This window comes from Chiloscyllium plagiosum, unplaced genomic scaffold, assembly GCF_037043375.1.
Source record: "Chiloscyllium plagiosum isolate Xiang-an unplaced genomic scaffold, Cpla_swu_hap1 HiC_scaffold_10, whole genome shotgun sequence".
Classification (NCBI taxonomy): Eukaryota; Metazoa; Chordata; class Chondrichthyes; order Orectolobiformes; family Hemiscylliidae; genus Chiloscyllium; species Chiloscyllium plagiosum.
This window is the reverse complement of record NW_028270148.1, coordinates 13,000,827-13,017,960: the sequence shown is the minus strand read 5'-3', so window position 1 is coordinate 13,017,960 and position 17,134 is coordinate 13,000,827. Positions and strand designations below refer to the sequence as shown.

Below are 17,134 nucleotides of genomic sequence, written 5' to 3'. Positions count from 1 at the left end.
TTCAACAGTGGCCTAACCAATGTCCTGTACAGCCGCAACATGACCTCCCAACTCCTTTAATCAATACTCTGACCAATAAAGGAAAACATACCAAACGCCGCCTTTACTATCCTATCTACCCGAGACTCCACTTTCAAGGAGCTCTGAACCTGCACTCCAAGGTCTGTTTGTTCTGCAACACTCCCTACGACCTTACCATTGAGTGTATAAGTCCTGCTAAGATTTGCTTTCCCAAAATGCAGCACCTTGCATTTATGTGAAGTAAACTCCATCTGCAACTTCTCAGCCCATTAGCCCATCTGGTCCAGATCCTGTTGTAATCTGAGGTAACCCTCTTCGCTGTCCACTACACCTCCAATTTTGGTGTCATCTGCAAACTTACTAACTGTACCTCTTATGCTCGCATCCAAATCATTTATGTAAATGACAAAAAGTAGAGGGCCCAGCACTGATCCTTGTGGCACTCCACTGGTCACAGGCCTCCAGTTTGAAAAACAACCCTCCACCACCACCCTCTGTCTTCTACCTTTGAGCCAGTTCTGTATCCAAATGGCTAGTTCTCTGTGTATTCCATGAGATCTAACCTTGCTAATCAGTCTCCCATAGGAAACCTTGTCGAACGCCTTACTGAAGTCCATATGGATCACATCTACTGCTCTGCCCTCCTCAATCTTCTTTGTTACTTCTTCAAAAAACTCAATCAAGTTTGTGAGACATGATTTCCCACGCATAAAGCCATGTTGACTATCCTGAATCAGTCCTTGCCTTTCCAAATACATGTACATCCTGTCCCTCAGGATTCCCTCCAACAACTTGCCCACCACTGAGGTCAGGCTCACCGGTCTATGGTTCCCTGGCTTGTCTTTATCGCCCTTCTTAAACAGTGGCACCACATTTGCCAACCTCCAATCTTCCGGCACCTCACCTGTGACTATCGATGATACAAATATCTCAGCAAGGGGCCCAGCAATCACTTCTCTAGATTCCGACAGAGTTCTCGGGTACACCTGATCAGGTCCTGGGGATTTACCCACCTTTAACCATTTCAAGACATCCAGCACTTCCTCCTCTGTAATCTGGACATTTTGCAAGATGTCACCATCTCTTTCCCTACAGTCTATGTTTTCATATCCTTTTCCACAGTAAATACTGATGCAAAATATTCATTTAGTATCTCCCCCATTTTCTGTGGCTCCACACAAAGGCCGCCTTGCTGATCTTTGAGGGGCTCTATTCTCTCCCTAGTTACCCTTTTGTCCTTAATATATTTGTAAAAACCCTTTGGATTCTCCTTAATTCTATTTGCCAAAGCTATCTCATGTCCCCGTTTTGCCCTCCTGATTTCCCTCTTAAGTATACTCCTACTTCCTTTATACTCTTCTAAGGATTAATTCGATCTATCCTATCTATAGCTGACATATGCTTCCTTCTTTTTCTTAACCAAACCCTCAATTTCTTTAGTCATCCAGCATTCCCTATACCTACCAGTCTTCCCTTTCACCCTGATAGGAATGTGCTTTCTCTGGATTCTTGTTATCGCATTTCTGAAGACTTCCCATTTTCCAGCTGTCCCTTTACCTGCGAACATCTGCCTCCAATCAGCTTTCGAAAGTTCTTGACTAATACTGTCAAAATTGGCCTTTCTCCAATTTAGAACTTTGACTTTTAGATCTGGTCTATCCTTTTCCATCACTATTTTAAAATGAATAGAATTGTGGTCGCTGGCCCCAAAGTGCTCCCCCACTGACACCTCAGTCACCTGCCCTGTCTTATTTCCCAAGAGTAGGTCAAGTTTTGCACCTTCTCTGGTAGGTACATCCACATGCTGAATCAGAAAATTGTTTTGTACGCACTGAAGAAATTCCTCTCCATCTAAACCTTTAACACTATGGCAGTCCCAGTCTATGTTTGGAAAGTTAAAATCCCCTACCATAATCACCCTATTATTCTTACAGATAGCTGAGATCTCCTTACAAGTTTGTTTCTCAATTTCCCTCTGACTATTGGGGGGGTCTATAATACAATCCCAATAAGGTGATCATCCCTTTCTTATTTCTTATAACTTCCCTGGATGTATTTCCAGGAATATCCTCCCTCAGCACAGCTGTAATGCTATCCATAATCAAAAACACCACTCCCCCTCCTCTCTTGCCTCCCTTTCTGTCCTTCCTGTACCATTTATATTCTGGAATATTAAGCTGCCAGTCCTGTCCACCCCTGAGCCATGTTTCTGTAATTGCTATGATATCCCAGTCCCATGTTCCTAACCATGCCCTGAGTTCATCTGCCTTCCCTGTTAGGCTCCTTGTATTGAAATAAATGCAGTTTAATTTATTAGTCGTACCTTGTCCCTGACTGCCCTGACTGTTTGACTCACTTCTGTTCTCAACTGTACCTCAGATTGATTTATTTCCTCACTATCTCCCTGGGTCCCACCCCCCCCACCCCTCCTTTTTATATTTCTGCCTAACTCTCTGTAATCTCCCTTCAGAATCTCAAGCAGAGGTGAGTGTAGTGGCCATCACTGAGGAAACTGTGCTGGGGAAGCTGAAAATGTATACATTATAAATCACCTGACCAGATGGACTACACCCCAGAGTTCTGAAGGAGATAGCTGAGGAGATTGTAGAGGCATTGGTGGTGACCTTTCAGGAATCAGTCGGAGGGTCCCAGAGGACTGGAGGCAGAAGACAGGGAATTATAGGCCAGTTAGCCTGACCTCAGTCATTCGTAGGATTTTAGAGTGCCATTGTTAAGGATGAGTTTGTAAGAATAAGATCTGCCATAGAGAGCTGGCAAAGAGTTGCCCAGTGTTGGTGATGTGAACCTCCCATTGTGAGGTACTTGGAAGCACGTGGTAAAAGCGGGCGGAGTCAGCATGGCTTCATCTTGGGCAGCTCATGCCTGACAAATGTGCTAGAATTCTTTGAGAAGGTAATGAGTAAGTTAGACAAAGGAGAGCCAGTGGATGTGATTGATTTAGATTTCCAGAAGGCCTTTGACGAGGTGTGACAGAGGATGCTGCTAAATAAGATAAGATGTTAGAGGCACGATACTGGCATGGATAAAGGGTTTGCTGACTGGCAGAAGGCAGAAAGTGGGGGAGGGAATAAAAGGGTCTTTGTCAGGATGGCAACCAGTGGGTTTGCAGGGGTCTATGCTGGGACCACAACTGTTTGCATTAGACATTAATCGTCTGGTCAGACTGTATTCTGAATATTGGGAACAGTTTTAGGCCCCTTATCTAAGGAAGGATGTGCTAGTGTTGGAGGAAGTCCAGAGGACGTTTACAAGAATAATCCCTGAGCTGAAGGACTTGTTGTGTATGGACAGGTTGAGGACTGAGTCTGTACTCGATGGAGTTTAGAAGGATGAGCGGGGGATCTGATTGAAACATACAGAATACTGAGAGACCTAGATACAGCGGACGTGGAGATGTTTCCACGAGTAGGAGAGATTAGGGTCCAAGGGCACAGCCTCAGAGTGAAGAGAAGACCCTTTAGAATTGAGATAAAGAGGAATTTCTTCAGCCAGGGGGCGGTGAATCTGTGGAACTTGTTACAGTAGAGGGCTGTAGAGGCCAAGTCATTGAGTGTATTCTATACAGAGATAGATAGGTTTATGATTAGTAAGGGGATCAAGGGTTACAGGGAGAAGGCAGGAAAATGGGGTTGAGAAACATCTCAGCCGTGATCGAATGGCAAGCGTAATCGAGGGCCTAGTTCTGCTCCTACATCTTTTGCTCCAAAGTATTGCGTGTGCAGCCTTACCTGGTCAGGAGGAGGCCATTTGGCCCATTCAGTCCATGCTATCATATGTAGAGAAATCCAGTGAGTCTCAGTTCCAATTTCTAACCCTCGTAGCCCCTACAACTCGATATCTCTAAAGCGTTTATCCAATATCCCCTTAAAATCATTACCAGCCTTGCTACCCCTTTAAGTATCTTGTACAATTCTAGTGGCTTGAAAATACCTTTCACCCCATTTTCTTGTCACTGTCCACTATTAAGTCTGTCCACTGTTCAGTCGTGGCTTGAGTGCTTTAACTTGCTCGTGGGTTCATGTCCCCCAGCAGGATTCGAGGTTAACACACCAGCCTTACAATGAAGGGAGGGGGAGGGGGTGCTGTGCTGTCGGATATTGATATGATGTTAAATGTAGACATGCGGCGAATAAATTGGCTGCTGTACTGTGTTTCCACCTTTTCTTAAACAAACGTTGTTGCTCTGTTCTAGGCCAGACTTAACTGCAAACACTGTGGGAAGCCAGTTATTGACGTGCGAGTGGGAATGCAGTATTTCTCAGAGTACAGCAACGTGCAGCAGTGTCCACACTGTGGCAATCTGGACTACCACTTTGTAAAACCCTTTTCTTCATTCAAAGTGTTGGAAGCTTATTGACAAATGCTTTCTTCTTTTTATTTTCTAGAGCAATTGGTATGTAGGGTGTAGTGATCTATTTGGGTTGCTTGTGTGTAAGTCTTTATCCATGTTAGCCAAGGATGGGTGGGGGAGGGTGTGGGGGGAAGCAGCTGAAGAGGTGGACGGAAAAGATTTGGATGCAAGCAGCTGGTTTGGGTTTGATCCCTGCAGAACGGTTACGTGCACATCCCATTCCCACCTTTCGACGCTGTAGAGACTGGGAATGGTTTATCTCTTCGGTCGCTCCCTGGGGCTTGATGGTTGAATGTATCCTTACGCCAGGCTCGCCCCTTCTAACCAGACTGCCTCTTTATCGACAGACGTCCGGGGTGTTGAGCGACTCACGGGAAAACAGAAATTGCTGGAAAATCTCTGCAGGTTCTGCAGAGAGGGAAAGCAGGGTTTGACGTTTCGGGGTCTGGTGACCCTTTTCCTCGGGTTAGGTGAGAGAGGAACTGGCTTAGTTGCTTGAGGTGGAAGGAGTAAGAGAGGGTCCACGTTTGTATACCCCCTCAACCCACCACATCAAACAAGACTGCATTCACCCCAGGTTGGCCTCGAATGGCTAAATGTGAGTTAATCATCTAAATTAAAGCGCACCCTCTTCCCCCCCCCCCCCCCCCACCCCCCTCACCAAACCTGCACATTCAGCCTCCAGGAGCAAACCCCCCCAATCTCACCTCACCTCACCCCATGGCCTTTCTGAGTGAGTTTGCATTCTGGCCCCATCTGTTTGACTGCTGAGGGAAGGGGCGTTGTGTGCGAGAGCTGACCCTGATCTGGCTACAGCCTGTTTGTAATCAAACCCTTCCCCCACCCGAACCCACATCCTTTCCGAAAGACTGAGGGAAGTTAGGCCCTGGGTCTCCTCCTGAATGCACCTCAGGGAGGCCGCTTTGAGGTGAGCTCACTTGGTGCAGACTGCGGGTTGCAGTTCAGACCTAAGGCCACTCCTCTCCTGAGCAGGAGAAAAGAAAGACCTGCCTTTGTGTAGCACCTTTCAGGATCTCAGGCCATCTCACGGCCCGCAGCACTGAGAGGGGTAAACACCGACCAGGCTATCGGGAGGAAATTTCCTCGCACCTCTTCAAGGTAGTGTCCATGGCATCCAGAGGATGCCTCAGTTTTAATCAAAAGATGTTATGCCTGACAGGACAGCACTCCTTCAGGAGTGTCACCAAAGTTTTCAGTTCAAGACTTCATTTGAGCAGGGTTGGGGTGGTAGACTGGGGATTGAACCCACAAGCTCCATACACTGGGTTGGAGTTGACAGTGAGGAGCAAGGGTCAAAAAGTGTGGTGCTGCAAAAGCACAGCAGGTCAGGCAGCATCAGAGGAGCAGGAGAGTCAATGTTTTGGGCAATAGCCCTTCATCAGGAATGTCTGATGAAGGGCTTATGTCCGAAACACCGACTCTCCTGCTCCTCGGATGCTGCCTGACCGGCTGTCCTTTTGCAGCACCACACTTTTTGACTCTGATTCTCCAGCATCTGCGGCCCTCACATTGTCCGAGTATAGAGCAAGGGGTTGGTGGCAAGAACACTATTCTACTGTTTGGTATGAATTATGCTTATCTCTCCTTGCTTTTCTGTAGGTAATGTGCCCAAATAGTCACTTTTGGTATTATTCTTATTTAATTTCTGATGGTGGCAAGTCCAGCATTTGATACATGTCCCTAATTGCCCTTGGACAGAGCAGCTTGCTTTGATCATTTCAGAGGGCAGTGAAGAGTTTACCACATTACTCGAGAGTTAAGCAGGGCAGCTGTAAAGGTGGCAAATTGCCCTCTTAAAAGCCATTCACTAACACGGCACATGACCATTGCTTAAAAAAATTACGTTTTGTCAAACCTTTTGTCTTGCAGTCATCAGGACAATTTGCAAGAATACCAATTCAGGGGAAAGCAAGCACTCAGCATTTTCCTCAAGAAGTTAGTTTTCCCATTAAATTGGGTATTCATAGAGTCAAGGAGATGTACAGCACGGAAACAGACCCTTGGTCCAACCCGTCCATGCCGACCAGATATCCCAACCCAATCTAGTCTCACCTGCCAGCACCCGGCCCATATCCCTCCAAACCCTTCCTATTCATATACCCATCCATATGCCTGTTAAATGTTGCAAAGTGTCCTGATGAGTGCAAGATAAGAAGCTTTGACAGAGGGAATTAGTGAATCAGGTGAACCATTACAAGGCTGAAAGATAGTTTCACAATCACTGAGATTACCTTTTAAATTCTCACTTTTATTAATAGATTTTAACTTTCACCAGCTGCTGTGGTGGATTTGAACCCTTGTGTCCAGGCTTCTAGGTTACTAGTCCAGTAACATTCGCATTATGCCACTACCTACCCCATGTGCTCAGTTGATCTGGTGAAGTTCAGTCCCATTGAGGTACTGCTTTATTTTGCTAATGCTCCTGCTTCTCAGTCCAAGCTATGTCACGGCACTAACTCTATTGTTCACCGAAATAGTTGCTTCCTCTAGCAAGTTTTCAAAATCTCTGTGAGCATTTAAATTTTAATTATACATCAGAATGCAAATCCAGTTACTTGTGACACGCTGTTGACCCTGAGATCAAATCACTGTCCTGTTAAAACTGATGGTATCTTCTAAATCAGTTGTGGTGCAAATGTGTTGTAGAGATTTGTGAAAATGGGATTTAGACCATAACCCACAGGAGTAGAAGTAGGCCATTCAGCCCATCGAGTTTGCTCTGCTGTTGATTGAGATCATGGATGATCTAATAATCCTCAACTTCACTTTCCTGCCTTTTCCCAATAATCCTTGAATCCCTTCCTGATTAAACAACCTTGCATACTCTTCATGACCCAGCCTTGACCGCCCTCAGGGGAAGAGAATTCCGCAAATTCACAACCCTCTGAGAGAAGAAATTCCTCCTCTTTGGAAAAGGTAGGGCTTGTCCTCTTTTAGAGTTGTGAGGGTGAAAGGAGAAATGGAGTTGGTAGAGGTGTTGACAGCTATGGTCGATGTTGACGGGAGTAGCTGGGGACAAACTACTTCCCTGTACGGAGACGACACAACAATTCAGGATACGTGGTGAAGGAGCCAGAAACACAAATGTTAAAAAATATCTGCAGGAGTAGACCATTTGGCCCTTCAAGCCTGTTCCACCATTCGTGACTGATCATGCACTCTCAGTATCCCACTCCTGCTTTCCCTCCATAACCCCTTGATCCCTTTAGCTGCAAGGGTCATGTCCAGCTCCCTCTTGAATGTATCTAATGAACTGGCCCCAACAGCTTCCTGTGGGAGAAAATTCCACAGGTTCACAATTCTCTGAATGAAGACGTTCTTCCTCATCTCAGTTCTGAATGGCTTACCCCTTATTCTTACACTGTGACCCCTAGTTCTGGAATTCCCCAACATTGGGCACATTCTTCCTGTATCTAGCCTGTCCAATCCCATCAGGATTTTATATGTTTCAATGAGACTCCACCCTCAGAAAGGAGATGAGAATTTGTTTTTTTTTAAACTTACAATCTGGGAAGACGCAGGGAGGAATTTTAATGAGAGCATTCATAAGGATATTAGATAAGGACTGGGAAAGGAAATGGTTTATAGGGTTGTGGAAAAAGAACAGGAGTTTTGGGCAATGTGGAATAACGAAAAGCTTCCCAGGTTCCCCACTAGCTGAGAGATTCTGCGGCTCTAATTAAACAGCATTTTTTGGAATGTTGGAACTTCTACCTGTGGTCCAGCACAGGAGGAGCTTGCTATGAGTCAGAGGTCTGTGTATGACATACAGTCATGTCTCAGTGGTTAACAATGCTGCCTCTCAGTGCCAGGGACCCGGGTTCGATTCCACCCTCGGGTGACTGTGTGTGTGGAGTTTGTACGTTCTCCTTGTGTCTGCGTGGGTTTCCTTTGGGTGCTCCGCTTTCTTCTCTCAGTCCAAAGCTGTGTGCAGGTTCAGTGAATTGGCCACTCTAAGTTGCTCACAGTGTCCAGGGATGTGCAGGCTAGGTGGGTAAGCTGTGGGAAATGCAGGGTTGAGCAGCTTGCGGGGGATATGGGTCTGGGAGGAGCAGCGTGAACTTAATGGGCCAAATAGTCATAGAGTCGTACAGATGTATAGCATGGAAACAGACCCTTCGGTCCAGCTCGTCCATGCCAACCAGATATCCCAACCCAATCTAGTCCCACCTGCCAGCGCCCCAATGGCCTGCTTCCACACTGCGGGGATTCTATGACCAGGGGATCTGACTGTTGGTTTGAAATGTACCAATTCCCGCTGGTACATCTGAGGGAATTGTGGAAGATTCCTGGGTCAGCCTTCCCCCTTGCTGACTGACTGTCCTCATCGTGCACAACCCTTCAGCTCGGTTTGTGTTTGCAAAGGGGCGAAGGGCTCTGCGTGAACTGGCGCTGATTCCTACCGGTGGCTCAGAATCGAGGGGAAATCGGGGCTTGATTTGGGACCCTTGTCAGCCTGCACCCTGAACCCTGAGGTCAATCCTGGAGGGCGCCCCAGTGCCAGAGGTCAGCCCAGTAATTACTGCTGGTCTGTGAGGACACCATGGATAGATCAACCAGGAGAAAATAAGGACCTCAGATGCTGGAGATCAGAGTCGAGAGTGCGGTGCTGGAAAAGCACAGCAGGTCAGGCAGTATCCGAGGAGCAGGAGGATCCGCGTTTTGGGCATAAGCCCTTCATCAGGAATGAGCCCTGTGAGATATGCCCAAAATGTAGATTCTCCTGCTCCTTGAATGCTGCCTGACTTGCTGTGCTCTTTCCAGTGCCATACTCTCCACCGTGGATAGATGCCAATCCTGGGAGATGTTGGGGTTGATGCCAATGTGCGTGCCCTGCACCAGCCACATCTTAATTGCAGAATTTGTGCCCCTCCCTGTCCCCAAATCGCTGGGGTGTGGGATGATGATGGCACTATGTGGATGATTGGTTCTGCAGGTGGGTAGCCATATTCCCTGGGAGGGGAAGGTGGCTCTGCCAATAACTTCACTGCCTCTGTCTAACCCCTGTCCCCCGCTCAGTGGTGTACCATTTTCCCTTTAATGGTGGTCTTGTGCTGCTTAATCCAGCCCAGAGTGTAGAGGATCTAAATTCTTAATTTGAAAAGATAGTGTTATTTTTGCACCAGGGAAGAATTGTGGGTCTTTGTGTGAGTAGGTAGGTGTGTGTGTGTGTGTGCGCGCGCGCGCGAGAGAGTGTGTGTGAGACTTTGTATGGTGTGCGCATGTTTGTGGTTATGTGCAGGGAGAGGCAGGTCATTATACAGACATGCATTTGTAACAATTTGAACGCCTGTGGCTGGTGGAGATATGCCCAGTATATGCTTCATGCCTCAATGGAACTGCTTTATAACTGCACTTGTGAACAGTAAACAGTGATACCTGAGGGATTTGGCTACTGATCTGCTGGTGTGAAAAGTTTATTGTTTGGGTTGTGGAAGCCATTGGTCAAGAGAACGTTTTTACCTTCAATAAATTATAATGAAGAAAATCGTTTTAATGAGCGTCCTTGTGTACTTTTGTCGAAACTTTATTCCAGCAAACGTAACCCATCTGCAGAATTTATTACTTCTTTTGCGGAATTGCTGACTGAGTCGGCATTCACTGCCTGTCCCTTGTTGCCCCTTGAGAATGGAATGATGAGCTGCCTTGGTGAACGGCTGCAGTCCACCTGCCGTGGGTAGACCCACAAGGTCTCTCAGGAGGGAATTCCAGGATCTTGACAGTGAAGGGACGGTGATATATTTCCAAGTCAGGATGATGAGCGGCTTGGAGGGGAACTTGCAGGTGATGGCGTTCCAATATATCTATCCTTCTAGATGGCTGGTCATAGGTTAGGAAGGTACAGAATAAGGAACCCTGGTGAGCTGCTGCAGTGCATCGTGTAGATGGACTGTAGCTGCTGCAGTGCAGACTCCAGGGAGAATCTTTTGACTGTGTCTACAGTGTCCCCAGCAGGCAAACACCAGAAGGAGTCTTTTGACTGTTTACAGTGTCTCCCACACACAGTCACCAGGGGGAATCCTTTGACTGTGTTTACACTGTTTCCAATGTACAGGCACCAGGGGGAATGTTTTGCTGTAGTGCATTTCTAGTGGAGGAATAATACTGAATGTGGCGACACTCAAATGAACTTTGTCCTGGATGATGGAGACTCTCCTTTTATCACTAGAGGCAATTGGAGAGTATTTCAACACACTCCTGACTTGTGTCTTACGCATTATGGATAGGTACTGGGGAGTCAGATGGGGAGTTACTCAACACTGAATTCCCAGCCTCTGACCTCTTTATGGCCATTGTATGTAATCAGCCACGATCTTATTGTATAGCAGAGCAGGCTCGAGGGCCTGAGTGGCCTCCTGTTCCTAATTCATATGTTGGTATGAATCAAAGAAGCTGGAGGCTACTGCATCCTTGTGATTGACATGGTGAGTTTATCAGATGGGGCGGTTTTGAAGAATGTGTCAAACAGGAACCGCAATCTCCCTCAGAACAGAGGGATAGATACCCGGCACTAGGTAATGTGATCCCAAAGACTCGTGATGATATTTAAAAGTAGCATACTACCAAAGGTTTATTTTTGAGGTCGTTTTGTGTTACTCTGTGGCGTGTGCTGAGCAGTATTAGTGACCAGAGGAGATAACACTCCAGTTGTAAGAGTCCCCTCAATTTGTCGGAGAAGGAATCGTCAACTTGTCTTGAATGCAGAACCTTGCATTCATATAGCGCCTTACTCGATATGCTGCCAAGCCAGTGTTTTGAAACATGCTTGAGGCAGGAAATTCACCAGGCAAATTGAGCACAGCAAGCTCCCACATGCGGTGAGGTATGGGCCAGGTCAGTCAGTTTTAGTCTTGTGCACAACACACGTACACAGTATCTACATGTGACTTCCAATGTTCCTTGACTTGTTCCACTCTGGCTGAATTTGACACTCCGTTGTAGTGTGTACATCCCAGCTGAGCGATAGAGCTGCACCGTGGAATGTTTTTTCCCTTTCCTGATCAAACGGCAAGATTTGTCAGGTCAGCTACAGCACAAACTATCAAAGGACTCCATTGTATCGAAGCACCTGACAGAAACAAGTCACGTGTCTTTAAAGTGTCTCTAGCACAGACACCAGAGGGAATCTTTGTGTTTACAGTGTCTCCAGCACACAGACCCCAGGGAGAATCTTTTGAATGTATCTATAGTGTCCCCAGTAGGCAAACACCAGAACGAATCTTTTGACTGTTTACAGTGTCTCTCACACACAGTCACCAGGGGGAATGTTTTGACTGTGTTTACAGTGTCTGGGATGCATGGGAAAACCAGGGCGCATTTTCCTGCTGTGTGTTTTGAACACAATGGGAGTGTAATGAGTTCTCTGTCAGCATGTGTTGGGTGCAATTCCTGTACCTGTTGTTAATGGTCAAGAGTTAAACTAAGCAGGAAAGAACTTAAGGAGTTAGCAGAGCCCACAGGGGCAATGAAATGTCTTTGGCAAACTGGATTAAGGCATTTTATGCATATGTAAGGATACACACACACATTCCACACACACACACACACTCCACAACCACCTGATGAAGGAGCAGCACTCTTAAAGCTAGTGATTAGATTACCTACAGAATGGAAACAGACCCTTCAGCCCAACAACTCCACACTGACCCTCCGAAGCATAAACCACCCAGATCCATTTCTACTCTATACTTACCCCTTACTCATGCATCGAACACTATGGGCAATTAAGCATAACCAATTCACCTGACCTGCTTATCTTAGGATTGTGGGAGGAAACCGGAGCACCCAGAGAAAACCCACGCAGACACGGGGAGAATGTGCAAACACCACAGTTGCCCGAAGCGGGAATCGAGCCCAAGTCTTTGGCGCTTGGAGGCAGCAGTACTAACCACTGAGCCATCGTGCTTCCAAATAAACCTGTTGAGCTATAATCTGGTGTTGAAAAATGTGTTGTTGGAAAAGCGCAGCAGGTCAAGCAGCATCCAAGGAGCAGGAGAATCGAGGCATAAACCCTTCTTCAGGAATGAGGAAGGTGTGCCAAGCAGGCTACGATAAAAGGTAGGGAGGAGGGACTTGGGGGAGGGGCGTTGGGAATGCGTTAGGTGGAAGGAGGTTAAGGTGAGGGTGATAAGCCGGAGAGGGGGTGGGGGCGGAGAGGTCAGAAAGAAGATTGCAGGTCAAGAAGGCGGTGCTGAGTTCGAGGGTTGGGACTGAGATAAGATGGGAGGAGGGGAAATGAAGAAGCTGGAGAAATCTGCATTCATCCCTTGTGGTTGGAGTGTTCCAAGGCGGAAGATGAGGCGCTCTTCCTCCAGGCGTCGCGTTGCCATGGTCTGGCGATGGAGGAGGCCAAGGACCTGCGTGTCCTTGGCGGAGTGGGAGGGGGAGTTAAAGTGTTCAGCCACAGGGCGGTTGGGTTGGTTGGTGCGTCTGGGACACCCACACCAACCAACCCAATCGCCCTGTGGCTGAACACTTTAACTCCCCCTCCCACTCTGCCAAGGACACGCAGGTCCTTGGCCTCCTCCAGCGCCAGACCATGGCAACGCGACGCCTGGAGGAAGAGCGCCTCATCTTCCGCCTAGGAACCCTCCAACCACAAGGGATGAATGCAGATTTCTCCAGCTTCTTCATTTCCCCTCCCCCCCATCTTATCTCAGTCCCAACCCTCGGACTCAGCACCGCCTCCTTGACCTGCAATCTTCTTCCCGACCTCTCCGCCCCCACCCCCTCTCCGGCCTATCACCCTCACCTTAACCTCCTTCCACCTATCGCATTCCCAACGCCCCTCCCCCAAGTCCCTCCTCCCTACCTTTTATCTTAGCCTGCTTGGCACACCTTCCTCATTCCTGAAGAAGGGCTTATGCCCGAAACATCGATTCTCCTGCTCCTTGAATGCTGCCTGACCTGCTGTGCTTTTCCAGCAACACATTTTTCAGCTCTGATCTCCAGCATCTGCAGTCCTCACTTTCTCCTATAACCTATTGTTGTGTGACTTTTAACTTTGTACACCCCAGTCCAACACCAGCATCTCCAAATCATATATAAGGAGCAAGAGGGTAGCTAGGAAAGGTCCACTCAGGGGCAAGGGAGGGAATTTATCTACAGAGCCAGAGAAATTGGGTGAGGTCCTCAATCAGTACTTTGCATTAACATTCACAAAGGAGAAGGTCTAAAAAGAGATACGGTAACTTTCTTCTAGGGCATATTGATATGAAAAGGAAAGTGGTGTTGGTCCAAAGCATTAATGTGGAAAGGACCTAAGTGGATCTATCCCAGAATACCGAGGGAGGCAAGGGAGGAAATCGCTGGGGTCTTGTACAAAATCTTGTATTCTCTTTGGTCACAGGCGAGGTCCTAGAGGACTGGGAAACAGCCAACGTTGTTCCTTTGTTTAATAAAGGCAACAGGGATAATCTGAGAAATTATAGGCTGGTGTGTCTTATGCCAGTGATAGAGAAGTTATTGGAGAAGATTTTTAGGGACAGGATTTGCTCACATTTGGAAAAATATGAACTTATTAGTGATAGGCAGCACGGTGCAGGGGAGGTTGTGTCTTACAAACTTGATTGAGTTTTTTGAGGAAGTGACAAAGATGGTTGATTGAGGGCAGGGCAGTGGATTGTGTCTACATGAACTTTAGCAAGGCCTTTGACAAGGTGAAGTCACATGGGATCTGTGGTGAGCTAGTAAAATGGATGAGAACTGGGTTAGTCATAGAAGACAGAGTAGCGATAGCAAGGTATTTATCAGCCTGGAGATCTGTGATTAATGGGGTCCTACAGAAATCAGTGCTGGGAACCCTGTTGTTTATAATATATGAAAAGGACTTGGAGGAGAATGTAGATCATTTGATTAGTGAGTTTGTGGATGGCACAAAGACTGGGGGAGCTGCAGATAGTGAGGAGGGTTCCCAGACGATACCGCAGGTTATAGACAGGCTGGAGACTTGGAAGGAGAAATAGCGAAAGGGATTTAATCCATGCAAATGCAAAGTGATGCTTTTTGGAAAGTCTAATGCAGGAGTGAGATATACAATAAATGGCAGAATCCTTAGTGGCATCAACATACAGAGGGATCTAGGAGTAAAGGTCCATAGCTCCCTGAAAGTGGCGATACAAGTGGATAAGGTGGTCAAGAAGGCATACGGCATGCTTGCCTTCATAGATTGGGGCACAGAGTATAAAAATTGGCAAGGCGTGCTGCAGATGTATAGAACTTCAGTTCGGCCATTTTGGAACATTGTGTACAGTTCTGGTTGTCACACTCCCAGAAGGATGTGGAGGCTTTGGAGAGGGTACAGAAAAGGTTTACAAAGATGTTGCCTAGATTGGAGGGTATTAGCTATGAGGAGAGACTGGACAAACTTGATTTGTTTTCATTTGAACGTGGAAGGATGAGGGGCAATCTGAAAGAAGTTTACAACATGATGAGAGACATGGATAGAATGGATATTCAGAGTCTTTTTCCCAATTATAAGGAACATAGGTTTAAGGTAAAAGGGGGAAGGTTAAAGGGCTTGTGAGAAGCAAGTATTTTGCACAGAGGATGGTAAATGCTTGGAACGCACTGCCAGAAGGGGTGGTGGGGACAGATACAATAGCAAACTTTAAGAGGCATCTTGACAGATACATGAATAGGCAGGGAATGGAGGGAAATAGACTGTTTGGAGGAAAAAACGATTTTTAGTTTTGAAAGGCATCATTAAGAAAAAAGGCGAGGAACAGACAAAGGTGAGGTCAGTGCAGGAGAGAGAGAGAGAAAGAAACCCACGTTGCTAACTGACACAACAGTGAACCTGCACAGTTACTGCCTTTGTTGTTTGAATTTACGTATCGCAGGACATCGGAGTACATCTGGGAAAATTAACATGTATGGATTGAGCTGCCAGAGGATGTGGTGGAGGTTATAGTGTACAATTGCAACATTGAAAAGGCATCTGGATGGGTATATGAATAGGAAGGGTTTGGAGGGATATGGGCCAGATGCTGGCAGGTGGTACTAGATTAGGTTGGGACATCTGGTCGGCATGGACGGGTTGGATCGAAGGGTCTGCTTCCGTGCTGTACATCTCTATGACTCTATGTGTTGACCAAAACTTAGTGGGCTGAAGGGCCTATACCTGTGCTGTACTGTTCCTTTCTACCATTATTTGTTCTTGTTTTGTTCAATAGGGTTGAAATCAGCCATGATTGAATGGTGGAGCAGACCTGATGGGCTGAATAGCCTAATTCTGCTCCTCTATGGTCCCTTATGTTAATGGAACAGCGAGCATGCAAGAAGTTAATTAGGATCAAAACGGGTAGATTCTGCCTTAGAACTGGAGAGAAATCCATTGAAATCAAATTTAGGGTAAAACAAAACCTCTCTACGCAAAATGTTTGTAGGATGGCGAATGCATGTGATTAAAATCTGGCACTTATAAAAATATATTCATGGAATATTATACAATTTATTATTCAGGTGATTGGAGGAAGGTTTAGGGAGATGTCAGAGGTAAGTTCTTTACTCAGAGAGTGGTGGGTGCTTGGAATGCACTGCCAGCAGTGGTAGTAGAGTTGGATACATTAGGAACATTTAAGCAACTCTTGGATAGGCAAATGGATGATACTAAAATGAAGGGTTAGTAGATTAGTTTGATCTTAGAGTAGGATAAAAGGTTGGCACAACATCGAGGGCCGAAGGGCCTGTACTGTTCTATGTTCTATAAATGTAAGTGTCAATGGCTAGGGCAGCTTTTATTTTCATCCCTAAATGCCCCTTGAGAAGGTGGTGGTCTCCTTGAACAGTTGTAGACTATTTGGTGCAGGGATATGTCCAGTGCTATTAGGGAAGGAATTCCAGGATTTTGACCCAGCGACAATAAAGGAACGGTGAGATATTTCCAAGTTGGGATGGTGAGTGACTTGGAGAGAAACTTACAGGTGGTGGTGTCCCTCTGTATTTGCTGCCCTTGTCCTTCACAGGTTTGAAAGATGCTGTTTGAGGAAGCTCACTGAGCAGCTGCAGTGCATCTTATAGTTAGTACACACTGCTGTTGCTGAGTGTCGGTGGCGGAGGGAGTGGATGCTTGTGGATGTGATGCCAATCAAGCAGGTTGCTTTACTTTAGATGGTAGGCAAAAGTGGGTACTGCAGATGCTGGAGTTCAGAGTCAAGATTAGAGTGGTGCTGGAAAAGCACAGCAGGTCAGGCAGCATCCAAGGAGCAGGAAAATCGACGTTTCGGGCAAAAGCCCTACATCATTACTTTAGATGGTGTCAAGCTTCTTGAGTGTTGTTGGAGCTGCACCCATCCAGGCAAGTAGGGAATATTCCATCACACTCCTGACTTGTGCCTTGTAGATGTTGGATGCACTTTGGGGAGTCAGGAGGTGAGTTAACCATTCTTGTGTTTTTGCTAATGAGTGCAAGGCAGAAAGTGTTGTCATTAATAATCCAGTTCTGTTCTGCCAAGCCACTGGGACCAGAATCAATTGCGACACTTCAGGAAGAGAGACTGAAATTTTTTTATAAAATAAATCCTCATTGGGATGTGAGCAGCGCTGACTGGGCCAGCATTTGTGAACTGTAGATCCCTAGTTGCCATTCCCTAGTTGCCCTAGTTGTGATTTGCCTTCCTGCACCACTGCAGTCCGCTTGGTGTAAGAATACTCACAGTGCTGCTCTCTCTAGTCAGTTTGAACGGCCCTGTTGGACATTTCGGAGGTTGGTTAAGAGTC

General features: G+C 46.6%; 1 protein-coding gene across 1 annotated transcript in view; it reads left to right on the top strand.

The window, feature by feature from the left end:
• Positions 1-5,734, top strand: part of heca (HECA ribonucleoprotein granule regulator) — a 36,903-nt gene extending 31,169 nt beyond the window's left edge. Inside the window, exon 4 of the mRNA XM_043695337.2 lies at positions 4,235-5,734. Within this exon, the coding sequence (XP_043551272.2) occupies positions 4,235-4,399 (165 nt within the window). The 3' untranslated portion in view covers positions 4,400-5,734. The remainder of the gene's footprint in view (positions 1-4,234) is intronic.
• The last annotated feature ends 11,400 nt before the right edge of the window (positions 5,735-17,134 follow it).